Genomic DNA, 20,443 nt, shown 5'->3' with positions numbered 1-20,443 from the left:
CCGCGCTCCAGGACCCAGCGCGGGCGGGCAGGCGGCGGCCTAGGAGGGGAGAAGGAGCGGTGGCGGCAGCGGTAGTAGCGGCCGGCCGGCAGCAGGGAGGCAAGCCCGGCTGGGGACACGGAGCCGCCGGCGGCTGCTGCTCACAGGGGACCAGAGTCCGCGGCCAGGCCCTCCCACCGAGAGAGGGCCGCCCCCGGACACCCCACCCTCCTCCGCCTTCCCGTTCCACCTGCTTCTCTCCATCCTCTCCTCCCACCTCGTCCCTCCACCTCGTCTGCCCCCTTCTTGGTCTGTCCAAGGCTGCCAGTTACCCTGTCCTCGCCAGCCCGGTCACTGCTCGGCCTCTCCTGGCCCCCAAGCATGCTTTTCCCCTGGGGACTGAGGGCTTGAGGACTCCAGGCCCTAGCTTCATCCAGGGCAGGGCCAAGGCTCTGGGGGGAGGGGGGGAAGGGGGCGGCCCCCTCCCCCCCAGTAGGCCCTCCCCTCCCCCACTTCTCCCGATGGCCGGCTTTCTTTTCTCCACCCAGTCCTCACCCCCTGTGCCCCCCCCAGGCCGGCCCGGCTAGGGGAGGGGGCGGGGGCCCTTTCCTGGGCCGGCTTCCCCCTCCCCCGGCTTTGCCTGTGCCCCCTCCCTTCCGTTTTCACCTTCCTCTCCTCCTTTCCTCCCTCCTTCCCCTCCGTTTGCTCCTTCCCCCTCTCTTCTCTCCCCTTCTCTCCTCCATTTTCTCCTTTCCCCTTCTTCCCCTCCTGGCCCACCCTTTGCTTTTCCACCTGTCCTTCTTCCCCGCTGCTGGGGAGACATCGTTTTGGATTAGTTGGGGGCCACCACCGGCGGCGGGGGAGGGGGCCCAGTGGACTGCCCTCTCCCCCGGCCCCAGCCTCACCAGCACCCAGAATCGGAGCATCTCCTGGTTGTGGTTCTTCGGGCCTCGAGGGAGCCCAGCCCTCCGTCCCACCAGGATCCGTAAGTGTCTGCAGGGCGGGGATTGGGCTGGGTCCTGGGTCCTGGGTCCTGGAAGGCCAGACTAGCCCGGCTGGCAGGGCCCCCACAGTCCCTGCTCCCCGTGGATGGCAAGGAACCTACTCCCCCATTGCTTTGTGCCCTCCCTCTCAACGTCTCATTCTCCACGACCTTTTCTCACCCTTACTTCTGGGCACACACCTCACACCTGCCCTCAGTCCCAGCTTCCCCCAGTCCTGTGGGCTCCTCATAGGGACTCTTGGCTTGTTCGTTCTCCAAGCTTTGGGTCCCAGACCCACACTGGCTCCTGACTTGTGCGTTGATTTCCTCTCTCCCTCTCCTCTCTCTCTGCCTTACCGTAGGCCCCATCCCATTCACCTCTTGTCTCCTGGAAATGCCTTTGCGTTTTCAAGTCTGCATTTCACCTATCTCCCAGGCCTGTCCAACTGTGCCCAACTTCTCTGTTCTCTCCTCTCCTAAGCGAGTCTCTCTGTAGGAGATGCTAGTTCCCATCTAGCCTTCTCCCCACTCTGTCTTTCCATTCTTTGCCTGATCCTCTCCACCTCCAGGCTTCACCTCTCACTTTTCAGCTTCCCTCCTCCTGCCCCACTCTGGGTCCCCAGTCTTCCCCTCCGTAGCTGTCCCCATCCACTGCTCTCTCCTCTGTTCCCTGGCTTCTGCCCTGGCTCTTCCACCTACCCCCCAGTTTCTCTCCCCACTTCTGAACCACACTACCTCCCAGGACCCCTTGACTTGAGGGCACTGGGATCCTCAGCACTCCTGGAGAGTTTCTGCATCTGTGCAGGCTGCTCTGCCCTTCCAGGGCATTCAGTTCCCCTCAGTTCCCCTCCCTAGCTTGTGTGGACAGCTCTCTCCCTGTGTGCTTCTCCCACATTCCTTTTCATTCTGGCTTCTGCCCCTCTGGCCTCAGCAGCTTTAGGCTGCTGTGCAGTTCATCCCTTGCTCACACTCTGTGTGTCTGTGTCTGTCTGTGTCAGACTGTCTCTCTTTTAGCAGTTTCTTATTTCTTTCTTTGCTCCCCATGGTTCTTTTTGTTAGTTTGTTCTGCTTTTAGAGACAGGGTTTCTTATAGCACAGGCTAGCCTTGAACTCACTATGTAGCTGAGGCTGGGTTTGAACTCCTGATCCCCCTGCCTCTGACTGCTGATTGTTGGTATTACAGGTGTGTGGCACCACACCCTGCTCTCCCCATGGGTCTCATACTTGTTGTTATTCTTCTCTTGGCCCTCTCTCTTCTCCTCTTAGGCTCCTGTCCTTTGCATGTATCTCCCCTTGCTGATGTCTCTCCTCCAACCTGGAGGGCCTGGCTGCCCCCCACTCCTCAGCTCTCCTAGTTGACTCTGTTTCCATCTGTACCTGCCTGACCTGAGCTGGGTGTACGAGTCCTGGGCCTGGCTGACCCCTGCTCCTTCTTGTGTTCTTCATCTGCTCCTTTGCTGTGTCTTTGTTGGTTTTTGAGACAGGGTCTAACTCTAACCCAAGATGTCCAGGGATTCCCTATGCAACCTAGAGTGGCCTCAAGCTCACAGTGATCCCACTGTCCCCAGAGTGCAGGAATTGCATCTTGGGGTGGATGCCTTACTTAGTGTCTGTCTGTCCTTTCTTCCCACTTAGTTATAGTCTCCGCTTTCGGGCTACCTTTCTGTGTGTTTTTTCCAGGACCTCTGTGTTTGTTTGCAACCTATAGTCTGTGCATAGTGCCTGTGTCCTTCTGTTCCCATCAGTGTCTGCCACCTGTGGGTCCCTGCTTTTCTGCCCTGTCTCAGGCTTTTTGTCTGTAGTCCCCAATCCCTACTTGTTCCAGATGTCCCAGGATGAACCCCCCTCCCTCCTGCCCTTCCCCTTGAGAACTCTCCTTCCAGCTCTCCCAGAATTCCTTGCTCCTCTGTCCTGGTCAAGTCCCCACATTAGCTCTAAATTGCAGTCTGCAGCCACCAGTCTGTTGAGCATGCCCCCATCCCTCAGGCTCTCCTTATCAAAGACTGAGGGGTGTGCGGGGAGGACTTTCTCAAGGTCACCCAGGAAGCAGGGACAAGTGTGGGGCTGATAAGGCAACCTTTCTTTTTGGCCTGGACTGTTTTGGCTATAGAAGTCAATTCCAAACCTTGCTTGGGACTCTGCCCTTCCCCAGTACTTCCTTCCGGCTTATCACCAGCTGAAGTCTTTCCATGGGTCCAGGTGGGATGCAGGGGGACACTAGATATACTTTGCAGTGCTCCGGGGGTCCTACAATAACCCTCTAGCCTTGGAGCATGGTCTGCGACCAAGTCCAAGGATCCATGTGCACATCTGGCAAAACACATCCTACCCAGCGGTTACACTTCCAAAGGTCTGGAGTGCCCAGAGCAAACCCGAACTCCCTGAGACTGGCTCTGTGAAGACATGTACCGTACCTGTCTGCCAGTACAGGGTGCAGGCAGTGAGTTCCAGCTTTCCTTCCTCTCTGTGGGACTCTTGCTGGTTGCTTGAGTCAGTGTGTGCCTGTCCCTGTGTTCTCTGTCTTTCTCTTCCAGTTTCTCTCCTATCCCCATGTACTGGTGTCCCCTTATTTGGTCTGCCCTTTCCCCTTCCTCAGTCTCTGTCCTTTATTTCACATCTTCCTGTCCCTTCTCTTTCTCTCTCTCTCTCCCAGTCCTGTCTATAACTTCCTTCAACTCCTCTTCTCTGTTTCTTTCCAATTTTAGCTGTTTCTGTCATCTTTCTGTTCTCTCATATGTATCTGCCTGTTTTTTCCTTCTTTTCTCATTTTCTGAGTCTCTGCATCTTTCATTTTGCAGTTTCTCATCAGATACTTTTTTTTATTTCTGTATTCTCTTTTTAGCTTCTTTGCTACATGGAGTTCTTCCCTCTGTTCCTCCTTCCCCCTCACCAAGTTTCCTAATTCCAAGATAATATCACTTATCGGACCCTGGGTGCCCAGGCCTCGCCTCCAGGGGATTGTGGGAACCAGGGACATCAGGAAGGTGGCAAGTGAGGCTTGGGATGGGGTTGCCTAGCAACCACTGCATCCTCTCCAGCCAGTTTCTGTTGCCTAGTAACGGCTGCCTGCCCAGAGACAGGGGCGGGACTGGGGTGATGGTGGTACCTCCCAGTTTCCTGTTGGGGTGGGGCTGGTCCCCAGAATCACTCCTACTTCAAATTTCTAGCAATGACTGTCTTATCAGTGACCTCTGACCTTTCCATCTTCCGGAGCTCAGTTCTATGAGCTTGGTATCCCAGTGAGCCAGTCCTTTTCAGAACTGGGCATTCCTCCCCAGTGATGTCTGGGAGGAATATGCTTGCCACCTCATCCAGCAGCTTTCCTAAAAGACTCTGCCCCCACATCAGCCATCTCCCTTGGGGCTGGGGGGTCTCTCTGCAGGTGGCAAGTGGGGGCCGCGGCAGCTGCGTCCCCATGAGGAGAAGAGGAAGATGCCGGCTGAGCTGCTGCTGCTGCTGATAGTTGCCTTCGCCAACCCCAGCTGCCAGGTGCTGTCATCACTGCGCATGGGTGAGGCCCCAGCACCCCACCTCCTCAGAAACTCTCCCTCCAGGTCCCTCTAGGGAACTCAGGCATAAGTAACACCAAAGTGCTCTGTCTCCTAGCTTATCCTTCCCTGAGACCCAGGAGCCCAGGATACCCTGCTGTGCAGCCTCAGATCCAGGAATCCAGACCCTTCATACCTCTATATCCCTTCAATCTAGAGGCCACAAATCCAAGACCCCACAAGATACCCTTTCTCGGGGGCCCCGGGACTCTGGCCCCTCCCAACTCCTGTCTCCTCTCAGCTGCAATCCTGGACGACCAGACTGTTTGTGGCCGTGGTGAGCGTCTGGCCCTGGCCCTGGCCCGGGAACAAATCAACGGGATCATCGAGGTCCCAGCCAAGGCCCGAGTGGAAGTTGACATCTTTGAGCTGCAGCGGGACAGCCAGTACGAGACCACGGACACCAGTGAGCGGGGCCACGGGGGCGTGGGGTGAGGCAGGGCAGGTGGGGCCTCGGCCAGTCACTCCACCCCTGGCCTCCTCAGCTCAACTTTACACTCATTGCTCACACCTGCTATCCTTCCTTCATGCCTGTTTCTGTCTCACGGAAGTGGAAGCTTGCTGGGTTGGGAGGTCCAGGCACTAGGGCCTGGGGCTTTCAAGATCCCCGGTGGGTCAGGAAGGGCATTCTGGAACAGGTGGGCAGGAGGTAGAGTATTGCGCTGTTCCAGCACACCTGCAGAGCTGGCTTGCCCTTGGGAGGGCTTGCAGAGGTGTCAGTTGATGCTCATGGTCCTAGTAAGTGGTAGTGCCTGATATCCTAGTCTGCTGTTGGCCGCTAGGATACAACACTCACCAAAACCACCATGGGGAGAAAAGGGTTCACTTTAGTTTGCAGGTTAGAGAGTCCATCCTGGAGGGAAGCCAGGGCAGAACCTCAAGGCAGGAATCTGCAGGCAGGAACTGAGGCAGAGACCATGGAGGAATGCTGCTTACTGGCTTGCTCCTCCCAGCTTCCTCAGATACCCCCATGACCCTCAGGGATATCACCACCCACAGTGGGCTGAGCCCTCCCACTTCAATCACTAATGAAGAAAACACCCCATAGACTGGCCTACAGACCAATCTGATAGAAAGAGTGCCTCAAGTGAGGTTCCCTCTTCCCAGGTGACTGTAGTTTCTGTCAAGTTGACAAAACTTACCAGAGCACTTGCCTCAGCTACACTGGGACCATCCTAGCTCTTTGCAACCTTCTGTATCAGGACTTGTTTTATGCTGGGCCTGGTGGCTCACCCCTGTAGTCCCAATACTTGGAAAGCTGAGGCAGGAGAGTCATGGTGAACTTTAAGCCAATCTTAAATCTTGGCTACAGAGTGAGTTTCAGGCCAGCATGATCTATAGAGGAAGATCCTGCCTGAAAAACTAAACCAAACCCAAACTCTGCTTAGCATCCATAATACATGGGTTTGGGGCTGGAGAGATGACTCAGTGGTCAAGAGCACTGGCTGTTCCGAGTTCAGTTCCAAGGACCCACATGGCAGCTCACAACTGTTGCTAACTCCAGTTCCAGGGGATACGACACTCACACATACATTCAGACAAGATGCCAATGCACATAAAATAAAAATAAATATTAAAAAATAAATTGAACAAATTAAAAAAAATAATACATGGGTTTTACTCCAAGCACAACAGATAAACAAGCATGTAAACAACCCCCCTTCCCCCAGGCCTTACATGGGCTATGTTAAATCTTGGGTGTTTCATCACCGAGAGGGAGAGTAGAGTAGACTCTTCAGGCCTTTTGTACTGGTGCATCACGGACACGGTCTGGGAGAAGCAGAGGTGGAGACTGAAGAGGCAGATGGTAGAACAGGCATGCATTTAGGGTTGAGCCAAGGAACAAGGTGTAGGGTGAGACCATCTTAGCCTACTGGAGTCAGTGTGTGTTTGAGCAGATCCTGCAAATGAAGCCACGTCAAAGGAAATCAGCACCCAGAGTTAAAGAGCGATTGTTGGCATGTTTATAGAGTAGCTGGATCCAGCCGTTCCTGACAGAATCCTGGGGGTCATGAGCTCCTAGGTGTAACCATGTCTGAAATTAGTTTGTAACCCTTTTAGCGGTGTGATCTCATTTATATTCTCATCCTTTCTGTCACTGACTTCTCTCCATTACCCCCACGGCCTCATACATTCCTAGGCAAGTCTTCTAACATGACGTCTAGCCCCAGCCAATACTGTTCTCTTAACCCATCCTGAGTTTCTGCCATGGCTGCCTTAAGGCATCTATCTAAACAGGACATCACATCTCGACCCAAACTTGTTCCTTCTGTGTCCTCCGTGTTGAAGGCCCCACCATTTGCACAGACCATGTGCCTGAAAATGGTCCTTTCTTTCTATTCTCTCTTGAGAGCTATTAGTCTTGACTCTTACTTATCTCCAGATTCTTTTCCCGATCATCTCCCCTCCATCCTCTGTACCCCTGCCCTACTTCAGCGTGGCCAACTTAGGCATGTACCATTTGCCTCATTCCCCACACAGAGCCGGGTTCGAGTGCTAGCTTCACCCACCAGGAGAGTACTGTGGGTAGTAGAGTGACTGAAGAGCTTGCATGGCAGAGGAAGCCAGCTCCTGATTTGCACTTCAGAAGGAGGCCCACAGTGCTGGGCATGGTCAGGCCTGGAGGCCCAAGCAGGAGGAATCTGAGTTCAAGGCCTTAGTTGAGTTGTTTACATAGCTGTTGTGGTCCAGGGCAAGCCTGGACCTAAATTATTTCTTCGGCTAGTGTGGAGGCGTGGGAATAAAGACACAGCTCACATGACTTTATCGGGAGGAAGATTTTAGGGATCCCTCTTACAAAGCTTATCCTACAGCAGTTTTATGGAAGAATGGTCTGCTTTTTATGACTACACCTTCCCATTTTTGCCAGTTAAGATATTAAACTCTTAATTTAAAACAGTTTATTTAATACAGAAAAGCAGGATGGAATCTAGGAGATGTTTTAGCACATAGCAAGATTCAAGACAGTCTGGGCTGTAAAGTGAGACCTTGCCTCAAAACATACACACACACATACACACACACACACACAAACACACAAGCACGTGTCCCATGGTGTCCACATGCTTTCCTGTGTTACTCTTGGCTTGGTCTGTCTCTCTCTGCCTCCCTCTGTCTGAGCAGGCCAGGGACTGGTCCCCTGGAATCCAGACTGGTGGAGGAGGACCCACAGCTCTGAGCCTCTGGGGTCTTCTCCTGAACCAGGTGGGGTGGTTCTCTTGTGGGTGGGGCGGGAACAAAAGCAGAGGGGCAGAGGGTCCCTGACTCTGGTCTCTTCCCCTCACAGTGTGTCAGATACTGCCCAAGGGGGTCGTGTCTGTCCTAGGACCCTCCTCCAGCCCAGCTTCTGCCTCCACCGTGAGCCATATCTGTGGGGAGAAGGAGGTGAGGTGGGGAGTGGGAGACTGGGGGCTGGGGTGTGGGGTTATGATCCCTGGCAAGCAATACCTCCCTTTCTGTCCAGATTCCCCACATCAAGGTGGGTCCTGAGGAGACGCCCCGCCTTCAGTACCTTCGCTTCGCATCTGTCAGCCTGTACCCCAGTAATGAGGACGTCAGCCTGGCGGTCTCCCGAATCCTCAAGTCTTTTAACTACCCCTCGGCTAGCCTCATCTGCGCCAAGGCTGAGTGTGAGGGAGAACTGGCTGTTCTGTTTACATTCTCTCTAGACACCCCTTTCTAAAGCCCTAATGTCCCACACAGTTTCCTGGTTCCACCAGGCACCTTCTTAGTTCCCATTGTCTCTTTCCCCTTTAGGAACTGGGGCACTGGTTCCATAGAACCCCTCTTGTCCCAGAGTGACCTGTGTGATTCACTGATGGTGAACCCTTTTTGTCCAGCTCTCACTAGGCTTGCAAGGTGGCGGGGGGCAGTGCTGGTGTATAACTTTAAAAAATGTGTTATTAATTTTTAATTAGTTTACAAAATAATAGGTCTCATTTGACATTTTCAAATGTATTCATCATCTCATTTTGCTCGTAATTGCCCCCTGCATGCAACTCTCAGTCTAGAAGGACCTCAGGCCACTGAGCGTTTGGGACACAGAGGGGTACATGGGCTGCCAGGAGATGTGTGGGTCCTTTGGAAAGGGTTCTGACTGTGTGGGAGGCTGAGAGCCCATACCCTAAGAATGCTACCTCTGAACTGAACTTGAAACATTGAACCTTGTGGGACAGAGGTGGAAGGCTCCAGAGTACAACCCCCAGGAGTGTGAAATGGTGAGGTGAGGGGCCAGGGATGCTTTAGAGGTTTCCAAGCAACAGTGCAGGACGAGGGGACGTGGTCAGATCTGTGTAGTGAGAAGTGACACACTGCACAGGGATGTACGAGTGTCAGAGGGAACAGCAGGAGGCATGAGACATGCGTTAGGTGAAATGATGGCAGTTGGGTGGAGAGCTAGGCCTCCCTGAGGAGAAAAGTTGGATGGGGTAAGGAGAGTGCTCAGGTTGTGAGTGACACCAAAAGTCAGCAGGCAAGAGAGAGGAGAGCAGCCTGTTCGAGAGCACACGTTGAGTGTGATGTTCTCGGAGATGTTCAAGTGTGGTGGTCTGGGGGCAGGTTATAAGTATGGAGGTTAGGTGAGGGTACTGAGTTTTGGAACTTCTAGGAGGAATTCTCTTTCTGGAGGTTCCTACTGAGCACCTGCTGAAGTCAGACTCACGTTAGGAGGACAGCCATGAGACAGGTAGACACAAATAGTTGTCCCTGTCGTATGAATGGGAGTGGGGGTAGGGGAAGTAGAGGGCATGGGCCTTTTAGAGAAGGCTATGTCTGAGTAAAGATCCGGGGCAGGTGAGGGTCAGCCATGGAGGATCCTGGAAAAATGGGGTCCCAAGTAGAGGAATAGCCCGGCTAAGACTGCAGGACAGAAGGCTGACTCTGTGAGACAGAGAGGAGGCCCATGTGGCTGGAGCAAGTGGAAACATTAAATGACAGAGAGGAGATGAGACACTTGGCACAGAGCAGAGCCACGTCTGCTTCCATCCCTCTGGCTGTTGTGTGGGGAGCAGACTCAAGCAAGCGTGGCCAATGCAAGAGGCAAGAGATGGCAGTGGCTTGTGCCAGGGCAGTGACCATGATGTGGTGTGATAGGATCTGATGTATTTTGAAATAGAGACTGGGTGAGTGAGGGCGGAAAAAAAAAAAAAAAAGAAGAACCCAGCCTGCCATCAAGGTTCTGGCCTGAACAACTGGCACATAGTGAACTCCTGTCACCCGAAGGACGGAGGTGGTCAGAGAAGACAATTAACTATGGCAGACATTCCAGTGTCAGGAAGGGGTGGGAGAGGGTAGGTCAGACATCTGGAAATTTGGGGAGATGTCTCAGGGGATTTTACTTAGGGAATCTCTCAAAGCATCAAGTCCCCAAGCTGAGAGCCCTAAGGGTCCCAGCTGTTCTGGAGACAGCCACTCCATCTTCTTAGCATTTTCCAGTCTTCTTCAGCTCAGCTGTCCCATGCTGGGAGAGGGGAAGGGACATCTGTGTGCTCCCTGCCTGGGCAGGCAGAGGAAGGGCTCTAACTTGAGGCCTGGCCCTCCTCCAGGCTTGCTACGATTGGAAGAATTGGTACGAGGCTTTCTCATCTCTAAGGAGACACTGTCAGTGAGGATGCTGGATGACAGCCGGGACCCCACGCCGCTACTCAAGGAGATCCGAGATGACAAAGTCTCTACCATCATCATCGATGCTAACGCGTCCATCTCCCACCTCGTCCTCCGTAAGGTGGGCCCCCTCTTGTTTCCACAGAATGGGGGGGGGCAGATACTTCAGTGGTGGGTTGTGGGTTTCATAGGGTCTGTCTGTTTTGTAGCTCCCTGGTCACATGACCCAGGATAGTCCCTTTCTTTTTCTGTGAAGTGCAGACAGCAGTAGGTCCTACCTCTTTGGCTTGGGAGGGTAGTGAGCTTGCAGCAGGGAAAGTCCTTAGAGCCACATTGGCCCAGACTAAATGTCTGAGTCATCCCTCTTTAGGACTCTGTTGTCACTGTGGTTTGTTTCTTTTTAAAAAGATTTATAATTTTTAATTATGTATATGTGTGCGGGGGTGTGTGCACGTAAGTGCTGGTGCCAGAGGTGTGGGTTTCCCCTGGAACTGGAGTTCCAGGTGGTTGTGAGCCATGTGGGTGCTGGGAATGGAACTTAGGTTCTCTGCAGGAGCATTATACACTCCTGGCGGCCGAGCAGTCTCTCCAGCCCATTTGGGAGGTGAACTCTCTGGGCGGGCAGTTCAGGTTGACCTTGGATGTGAGAACCTTAGGACTTGTCTTGGAGCTCTGTGTTGAGGGGTTCATGGACATCCTTAACTGGGGCTCTCCCGCACTGCGCAAGTCTGATATTTTAACACCATATAGACAAAGAAGCTGGGGTTCTGGAGGCAAGGGCCCGGAGTTCCAGGACTTCTCCCCATGGACCTAGCACGTCCCATCCTTCAGTGAGCCGCACTCATTAATCATTCATTCACTTCCCCTGCGCTTAATTTTTCTTGATAATCAAATTTGTATTATTTTTTTCTCCATTTGTTTTTCATTTATTTTTTTCTTAATTAAAACCGTATGTCACTGCTGATCGTAGCCTGCAGGAAGAAGTGTTAAGCAGACTCCTAGGGATATAAAGGGCTGAGGGAAGAGGTTCTGGGTTGACAGGCCACCTGGGCAAAGAGCTCTCCCGTGGAACGGTGTGCTTTGAGGTCTCTTCTCTCTTCCTTCTTGCCCTTCCCCGATACCCACGGGTCCATGCCCTGCTCCCACTCCCCTAATAATACGTGCTGGAGCCCTGTACTGTTAGAATTCTCATGTGGGGTTATGCTGGGTATTATCCAACCTGTCCTCCTCAAGGACCCCGAGATTCTAACTGATTGCCTTCCATTGCAGAAATCCTTTTTCTTCCCTCCTTTCCACTCTTCCTCCTCCCCTCCTCCCCTCCCTTCTCCTCCTGTCCTCTCTCTCCTTTCCCTTCCTTCCCTCCCTCTTTTCTTTTGATGTTTCTGGGAACTGAATCTGGGGCCTCATAACTGTTAGTCAAGGACTCTGCCGCTGAAGTTCAATCCTCAGTCTGCTTTTTACTTTCGTTTGAGCCAAGAGCTTTCAGAGTTGCCCAGCGTGGCCTTAAACTCACTCTGTAGCCCAGACAGGCTTTGCATTTACAGTCTCAGCGCCTTAAGCCATCTGAGTAGCTGGGATTACAGACCTGTGCCCCCAGGCCTGGCAGCCGGCTGCTTTTCTGATGGATGGCCAAACAGATTGAGCTCTAAACACTGGCAACGCCAATGGTTTTGGGTGACTTAGGGGTAAGGTTAAGGACTCTGTCCCTGCCTGTCCCCTCTCCCAGGCTCCCATCTGTCTCCATCAGGAAGTTTTGTGTGCCTTCATAGGAAACAGTAGACATCTGAGGGCCCCCATTCTCTGCTAGGAAAGCTGTTTTCCCCGGCCAGCACGGGGGACGCAACAGGCCCTCACTTGTCTCCTGCTCGCCCTTGCTGTCTGGGCTGTCTCCTCACCAGGCCTGCCTCTAAATCTCTCTTCCCCTCTTGGGGTCCCCCTTCCCTGTTCTCTGCCTCTTGGCTTCTGCTGTCTTCTTCAGGCTTCCGAGCTAGGAATGACCTCAGCGTTTTACAAGTACATCCTCACCACCATGGTGCGTACCGACCTATGCCCCTCCCAATCCCCGCCTACCACACCTCCCTGCTGCAATTCTGCCTCAGGCCTCACCCCTCTTCTTGGTCCCAGGACTTCCCTATCCTGCATCTGGACGGTATAGTGGAGGATTCTTCCAACATCCTGGGCTTTTCCATGTTCAACACCTCCCATCCCTTCTACCCGGAGTTTGTGCGCAGTCTCAACATGTCCTGGAGAGAGAACTGTGATGCCAGCACCTACCCCGGGCCTGCGGTGAGCACGTAGATACCCACTGGCACTAAGACACTGTGCACTCTGGGGACAGGACCCTGTGGGACCCAAGACCTCAGTGAGGCGCTGTGATGAGTGTGGCCACCCAAGCCTCCCTCCACCTCTTCGGGCAGGCACACCTCAGGGCGTTTGTGCTCCCCACCTGCGCCCCCATTTCCATGCAAACCCAACAGCTGCCCCCCCCCCCACAAAGCTTTTGCTCAGATGTCTCCTTGGCTGGAAGATCTCACTTGTACTTCCTATTTTATTTGTTTGTTTGTTTGTTTGGAGACAGGGTCTCACTACGTAGCTCTCAGGACCGCCTTCCCTTGCCTTTGTTCTAAGGCGTGCCATCCCCATGACCCCCAGAGCTATGCTCAGGGTGGAGACAGCTCTTCCTCCATGCTGCAGCGGAGGATTCTGAACCTCAGGAAGGGGTTGAGATGGTCAGGATCAACACTTACACTCTCCTGTCTCCTCGCTCACTCCGTGTTCATCCTTCCCATACTGTGTGTGACCCAGGCACACGCAGATGTTACCAGTGGCTGTTTTGCCTACTTATCTTAACCATGCAGACCTGGCTGTCTCAGGGAGACAACTGGCCATCGAGGCTAACTCCTTTCAAACAAGCCAAGCATGGTGGTATGCACCTATAATCCGTGCATTTGGGAGCTAGAGACAGAGGGATCAGGAGTTCAAGACCAGCTTCAGCTAGATATCGAGTTCCAGGCCAGCCTGGGCTACATGAGGTCCTGTCTTATAAAACCAAAACAACAATAACAACAAAACAGCAGACTCTCAGAAATGACCTTCTCCAAACAGACGTGGCCGTGTACAGCACGAGACAGTACACTTTCCCCAGAAAGACACCGTAGTCCATCCCGCATCCCTTACCCCACCTAAGTTTCCCACACCCTCAAGGACGGGCGTCTGAGGGTTGGGGTGACTCCACGGGGGCTTTTGGGGGCTGACACTTTCTTGCCTGGCCTTGCCTTCTCCTTCACTCAGCTGTCTGCCGCCCTGATGTTTGACGCTGTGCATGTGGTGGTAAGCGCTGTCCGAGAGCTGAACCGAAGCCAGGAGATTGGCGTCAAGCCACTGGCCTGTACTTCGGCCAACATTTGGCCCCATGGGACCAGCCTCATGAACTACCTACGCATGGTGAGCCAGAAGCAAGGGGGCATGGAGGAGGTGGGGAGCAGCAGCTGCCTCAGGCAGGGGCAATGACTGTGTCTATCCTGCCTACCCTCTGCCTTTTCCCATCCTGACTCTCCACTACCTGGGCCTCCTCATTCGTGTGTCCTGTCTGTCCATGCCACCGTCCCTGTCGGGGTTATGTGCTCTTTGGGTCTTGCTCCTCTGCTTTTGTTCTCTTGCATATGTATCGCCCCCTTGTCCTCTTTCTGACCCTGCCCCTTCTATTCCTTTTGCCTGTCTCTGCGCCTTTCCCTGTGGCTGCCTCATTCCTGCCTGGCTTTTCCGCCTATTTCTGGGCCCCGCCTCCTCTCCCTCTGCCCCGCATCCCGCCCTGCTAGGTAGAGTATGATGGGCTGACCGGGCGGGTTGAGTTCAACAGCAAAGGGCAGAGGACCAACTACACACTGCGCATACTGGAGAAGTCCCGCCAGGGCCACCGTGAGGTGAGCAGCCCCAGGGTGACACTAGAGCCCTGCTGGGATCTGGCCCATAAAGCTTCCAAGAGTATGAACATCAGCGTTCGTACTGATGATGTCCCCTCTGTCCCCAGATAGGGGTGTGGTACTCGAACAGGACCCTGGCCATGAACGCCACTACCCTGGACATCAACCTGTCACAGACCCTAGCCAACAAGACACTGGTGGTCACGACTATCCTGGTGAGTGACCCAAATGGGGCCAGGGAGAGCAGGTGGAGAGGCCCTAGTGCTGGATCTTCCCTGAACATCTTGAACGCCTGTCATAACCCCTCAGGATGGGGAGGAGTCCCTTGGGCAGCTCAGGGCAGTGTAGTGTAACTGGGGGTGTGTCCTGTGCAGTCCAGACTGTGACCAAGGTGTCACCACTCCAGCCACAGCCAGAGTAATAGAGAGCACAGCGGACACAGGCCCTGCAGTGGAAACCGGGTTCTCTGATAGGTTCTCTTTAATGGCCGTCGTACCACACTCGTCAGTCTAATGTGTCGACAGACACCAGCTTGTTGAGTGTCCGCCTTGAAAATGTGGACGCCTAGGGTCAGAGAGGTGAATTAACAGCAAGCGCGTAGCAGAGCCAGGGCTGGAAGCCTCGTCTCTAAGGCTGGAGTCTGAGTCTGTCCTTTGAAACTCTAGTCCTTGACTCTGAGCACCAAGCAAGGAGCCCATCCAGTGTCATGGGGAATCCCAGTCCCTATTTCGACTAAGTCAAGACGTGGGCCTGGTGTGTCAACAGTTGCTCTTGAGGAACTGGGATCTGTCTCAGTTGGTAGAGTGCTTGCCTAGCATGCACAAAGCTTGGGTCTGGTACTTTGTACCACAGGCTTTACACTCAGGAAGTGGAGACAGGAGGATCAGGAGTTCAAGGCCAGCCTGGGGTACATAAAGTCCTGTCTCCAAAAACAAAACAAAACAAAGTGATCTATTGGGAGCCACTGTGCACTAGACCTTTCCTGGGCATCATTCCTGATCTCGCAGTTGCTCCTTGATGAAGCTGGGAAACAAAAGTAAGGAAAGTCCCCTGCAAGTCCCTGTCTGGGCAGAGGATCCGACTGAGCCCAGCCCTCTCCATTGCGTTCTGCTGCCTCCTGCCAGCATGTCATGGAGGGGGTTACACACGGGGCCTGGTGGGCAGGAGCAGCTGGGCCTGGGGGCTGGACAAGCCAGGTGGCTTCGCTCTTTGCAGCAGCCAAGTCCATGGCCTCCAGCCTGCTTTGTCCCCACACCCAGCAGCACTGAGCCGGGCAGCTAATCGCTGTGACATGAAGTTCAGAGACAGTTTCCAGAGGGTGTTAGGAGCCCTTATTAGCAGCCTGTTCCCCAGGGAGCTTCTGACCTAAAGTGGACCTCAAATACTCATGGAGAACAGCCAGCGAGCTAGTTGTAGAGGGACAGATGGCTTGCAGACGGAAGCCAGACACCTCCTAATGGCCCCTCTGAGGGGCCTTGAGGCCTAGTTGTTGGCACCTATGTGTGCATTCTGCTCCATCCCTGATACGTCCTGGAATTGAAAGTGGTGAGGCCTTGGTGGAGAGCAGAGTTAGAGGTCAGGGAGAGGATTTCAGAAGAGTCCCCAAGGCCCGAGAACCAATATTATTCTTGATTCCTGGACTCCATTCTTTTTCTTAATTCCTTAAATATTTGAACGAGTGAACAGGTGCTCTTAAGGGGCACTGAGGGGGCGGTGGCACCAACACCAGGGCACTCATTCCACACCAGGTCATGAGGGGCTCCCTGAGATAAAGATAGACATAGGCTGGAGGAAGGGCTCACAGGCGAAGCACAGGAGTGCGGAGACCATAGGGCAACAGGCCATTTGGGTGTTTGTCAGATTAGACAAACACCCTCATTGTGTGCAGCTAGACACTCCCATTGGGTCATCAACACTTTCTCATTTATTACTTCACTATACTTTATTTTTGGGACAGTGTCTCCCTATGTAGCCCTGGCTGTCCTGGAACTCTATGGAAACCAGGCTGACCTCGAATTTACAGAGAGTCACCTGCCTCTGCCTCCCAAGCACTGCCACGCCCTGCCGAATGCCTGGAGCAGAATCCCTAGCGAATGTGGCTGTCAGCAGTCCTATGGCTGAGCACACTGCTGAGCCCTCAATTTTCAGAGCCCTGAGCTCAGCGCCTTCACGGAAACCATTTTCAGATGAGAATGGAGGGTTCGGGGACATGCTGAAGATGGCCTAGCCAGTGGTGTCAGAGCTGATCTGAGGTGACAGAATCTGTGTGCTTGTCCCTAATACCACATCTTGTCACTTTCCACGTCTTCCTGTCCTCAGAGTTGTGTTGTGGACGTGACACTGCCCTCGACACCCCATATGACCTAAGCAGCACTCTCTTCTATGCTTCTGGTTCTTTTACAGAGGGAAGAAGGGCTGGAGAGATGGCTCAGGGGTTAAGAGCACTGACTGCTCTACCTAGGATCCCAGTTCAGTTCCCAGCATCCACCTGGTCATTAACAACTGTCTGTAACTCCAGTTCCCGGGCCTCTAATGCCCTCTTCTGCCTCCAAAGGCATTGCTATGTGTAGTACACAGGCATGCAGGCAGCCAAGACACCCAAACACATAAAATAATAACATTAACTTTAAAGGTAAAGGGATAAACTAGTATGGTGGTACACATGCATAATCCCAGCACTCTGAAGGCAGAGGCAGGCAGATCTCTGGGTTCCAGGACAGTCGGGACTACATAGAGAGAGCCTGTCTCAATAAAAACAAAACAACATAAAGAGCATAAAGTGCTCCTAACAGTGATCAGGGATTGGGTTAGGTCGGGATCCCATAAACCACACCCCCGGAATCCATGCACGTGGATTTGGGTCCTGGCTCAGTAAAAAACAAACAGCTTTTCAGGAATGGTCTAGAACCTTCCCTACTTTATTTTAGTTTAGTTTAGTTTAATTTTTTTTTTTAACTTTCAGGAGGTCATCTGTCCCTAACCTGTCTCCTGCTGGGGATCAAACTCAAGGATCCCTCACTGGGGGATTCTAGGGCAGAAGCTCTACCTCTGAGCCACACCCCAGGCCCTCACTGGGGGATTCTAGGGCAGAAGCTCTACCTCTGAGCCACGCCCCAGGCCCTCACTGGGGGATTCTAGGCAGGGGCTCTACCACTGAGCCATGCCCCAGGCCCTCACTGGGGGAGTCTAGGCAGGGGCTCTACCACTGAGCCACACCCCAGGCCCTCACTGGGGGATTCTAGGGCAGAAGCTCTACCTCTGAGCCACGCCCCAGGCCCTCACTGGGGGATTCTAGGCAGGGGCTCTACCACTGAGCCACACCCCAGGCCCTCACTGGGGGATTCTAGCAGGGGCTCTACCACTGAGCCACGCCCCAGGCCCTCACTGGGGGAGTCTAGGCAGGGGCTCTACCACTGAGCCACACCCCAGGCCCTCACTGGGGGATTCTGGGGCAGAAGCTCCACCACTGAAGCATGCCCCCAACTTCAAGAGAGTTTTACAAAAGTGTGAAAGTGTAATTTGCACATACATACTCTTGTGACTTGCACAAATTATAAATCTTGTATCTCTGAATTTTCACAAAGTAAACACACTTGTCTAACCGCTCCCTGTCCTGACACTGTCTCTCCTCCAGTCACTAACCTCCCTCCTTTGTACATAGAAACGGTGTTATACTGTGTGGTGTCACACCTGATGCCCTTTCCCTGGTGTCTTTATAAGATCCACGTGGTTTTGTGGCGTTCAGTCTCATGACAGTTTACGTACCCGTCAAATGTAGGTGGGCACTGGTTCTTGTTGTTATGAGTCATTGTACCAAGAAGATCATTTCGTGTAACTTTCTGGACCTTCTTTTGACGCTTCCATGGGTGTGTTCCGTGGAGTGGGGATGCTGTGTCATGCGTGTCTTGAGTTTTAGCAGAGGCCGCAAGCCTTTGCCAAAATGGCTGCACCGCTCGCCTTCTCCCCGCAGTGTGTGACCGAGCGGTCCATCATTCTCCGTTTTTCCTGGTGACAGCACATTAAGCTGCCACCGCCGATGGCAACAGCGTGGTGCCTTTGTTTGCGTTTGACCATCTTTGTGTGTCGACTGGCTGTCTGAAAAATCCTCTTCGGGGCTGTGTTTTGAGATATTGGAGCTTAAGAAGTGGGTGCACAACTGTGATCCTAGAATTGAGAGGTGAAAGCAGGATGATTTGAGTTCCATGCCAGTCTCATAGTGAGACCCCATCTCCAAAAAAACCAAGGGCTGGGGATGTGGCTTAGTGGTAAAGCACCTGTCGTGTGTCTGTAATGTCTGTATGACCTTTACGTTAATTTTGGAATTCCACTTTCTGGAGACGTGTCCTTTGCCTGAAACCATGCATCACGGACATCTCCTCTCCCTCTGTGAGTCACCTTGCCTATTTTCTAAAAGTTTTCTTCTTTTTTTAAAAATTTTATGTGCATGGGTGTTGTGCCCGCCCACATGTATGTCTGTGTGAGGGTGTCAGATCCCCTGGAACTGGAGTTACGGTTATGAGCTGCCATGTGGCTGCTGGGAATTGAACCCGGGTCCTTTGGAAAAGCAGCCCATGCTCTTAACCCCTGAGCCATCTCTCCAGATCCGAAAATGATTTATTTATTATGCTTAAATTTATTTTATTTTTATGATCTTATGTGTGCCTTAGTTAGGTTTCTGCTGCTGTGGTAAAACACCTTGATCAAGAGCAACTTGGTGAAGAAAGGGTTTAATCTTACAGCGTGTCTGTCTTATAGGGAAGTGAGACCGGAACGTGGATGCAAGGTCTGATGGAGGTCATGGAGGACTGATGTTCAGTGGCATGCACTCTATGGTGTATTTAGTGTGTTTTCTTACAATGCCTGGGACCTCCAGCCCAGGGATGGCACCACCCACAGTGAGCTGAGTCCTCCTACATCCACTGCTAATTAAGAAAATGCCCTCCAGGCTTGCCTACAGCCCAATTTTATGGAGATATTTTCTCCATTGATACTCCCTCCTGTCAGATGACTCCGGCTGGTGTCAAGTTGACATAAGAACTAGCCAGCACAGTGCATATGGGTATTTTGCCCTCGTGTATGTCTGGTTCCTAAAGAGGCTAGAGTAGAGTGTCAGAGCCTCTGAGACCAGAGTTACAGGTGGTTGTGAGTTACCGCGCGGGGCTGAGAATCAGACTCTTGCCTGTGAAAGAGCAGCGCAGAGCGAGCAATTGCTCCAGTCCAACCTTTTTATTCTTAGTTGAACACTTTGATAAAAAGATCTCAAGCTGGGCCAGCAAGTGAAGCACTTGCCACACAAACCTGATGACCCGAGGTCACACCCAGAGCCCACCTAACGGGGGCAGAGAAGGACCAACTCCACAGAGTTGTCCTCTGACTTCCGTGCGTGTGCATCATGTGCACACACATTCGACAGTAATTAATAATAAAAAAATAAGGTTTGGAGCCAGGACTGTGACCCCAGCTACTCTGAAGAAAGGCAAGAGGATCATAAGTAGCCTGCAGTGGCTACAGAGGAAATTTTAAAGCCAACCCGAGCAACTTAGACCCTGTCTCAGAGTAAAGAGCAAAAGTGAGGTTCTGTAGGTAGCTTACCATTAGAGGGTTTGCCTGGCACATATGAGACATGAAACTATTTCTAGTGATTCCATTTATCCACATTTGTGTCTGTGTGTGTATCTGCTGTGTGTATTTCTGTATGTGTGTCTCTGTCTTTGTGTGTGTGTATGTTTGTATCTGTGTCTCTGTGTGTGTATTTCTGTCTGTCTGTCTCTGTGTTTTTTTGTGTGTGTATCTGAGTCTGTCTGTGTCTGTCTTTGTGTGTGTCTGTGTTTGTATCTGTGTCTCTCTGTGTTTCTGTCTGTGTGTCTGTCTCTGTGTTTTTTGTGTGTGTATATGTCTGTATGTCTGTCTTTCTCTGTGTGTGTGCACTCATGTGTATACAACTTGCTAGAGTTGGTTCTCTTCTTCCACCTTGTGGGTCTCAGGGATGGAATGCAAGTCTTTAGGCTTGGTGGTAAGTGCCTTTTACCCCTGAGCCATCTCACTGGCCCCCTTGAACCAGTTTTAATGTTTCCATGTGCGGAGCTCGGGGATAACTTTTTGAGAACTGGTTCTCTCCTCTCATCTTGTTTCCAGGCAGAATCTCTCCTGTTTTTGTTGCTGTTCGGTGTAGGCTAGCCTGTGAGCTTGTAGTCAGGTGAGCCTCTGATCCACCCACTACTCCAGTCCACCCCTGCCGTAGGGTGGAATCTCAGATTCCAGATTTCAGCCATCACATCAGGCTCTTTGTGTTATTATTGTTTGTTTTTTTGTTTTTTTTGAAACAGAATTTCTCTGTGTAACAGCTCTGGCTGTCCTAGAACTTGCTCTGTAGACCAGGCTAGTCTTGAACTCACGGAGAAGCACCTGCA

At 52.6% G+C, this 20,443-nt stretch overlaps 1 protein-coding gene across 5 annotated transcripts in view; it reads left to right on the top strand.

Moving 5' to 3' along the window:
- The window catches only part of Grik5 (glutamate ionotropic receptor kainate type subunit 5), a 64,845-nt gene continuing 44,402 nt past the window's right edge, over positions 1-20,443 (top strand). The window contains exons 1-11 of one of the 5 annotated variants that reach the window (XM_041654864.1): positions 1-964; positions 4,344-4,472; positions 4,751-4,915; positions 7,796-7,893; positions 7,973-8,138; positions 10,053-10,231; positions 12,089-12,142; positions 12,235-12,396; positions 13,402-13,554; positions 13,929-14,033; positions 14,141-14,248. In XM_041654864.1, coding sequence (XP_041510798.1) covers positions 4,394-4,472; positions 4,751-4,915; positions 7,796-7,893; positions 7,973-8,138; positions 10,053-10,231; positions 12,089-12,142; positions 12,235-12,396; positions 13,402-13,554; positions 13,929-14,033; positions 14,141-14,248 — 1,269 coding nt within the window. In that variant the 5' untranslated portion in view covers positions 1-964; positions 4,344-4,393. The remainder of the gene's footprint in view (positions 965-4,343; positions 4,473-4,750; positions 4,916-7,795; positions 7,894-7,972; positions 8,139-10,052; positions 10,232-12,088; positions 12,143-12,234; positions 12,397-13,401; positions 13,555-13,928; positions 14,034-14,140; positions 14,249-20,443) is intronic. The other 4 variants (XM_041654865.1, XM_041654863.1, XM_041654866.1 and 1 more) reach the window with 4 other exon arrangements.

The sequence above is a fragment of the Microtus oregoni genome, unplaced genomic scaffold (genome assembly GCF_018167655.1).
Source record: "Microtus oregoni isolate MIOR12 unplaced genomic scaffold, Mior012 000006F_ref0000085, whole genome shotgun sequence".
NCBI lineage: Eukaryota > Metazoa > Chordata > Mammalia > Rodentia > Cricetidae > Microtus > Microtus oregoni.
This window is presented reverse-complemented; position numbering and strand designations above follow the sequence as displayed.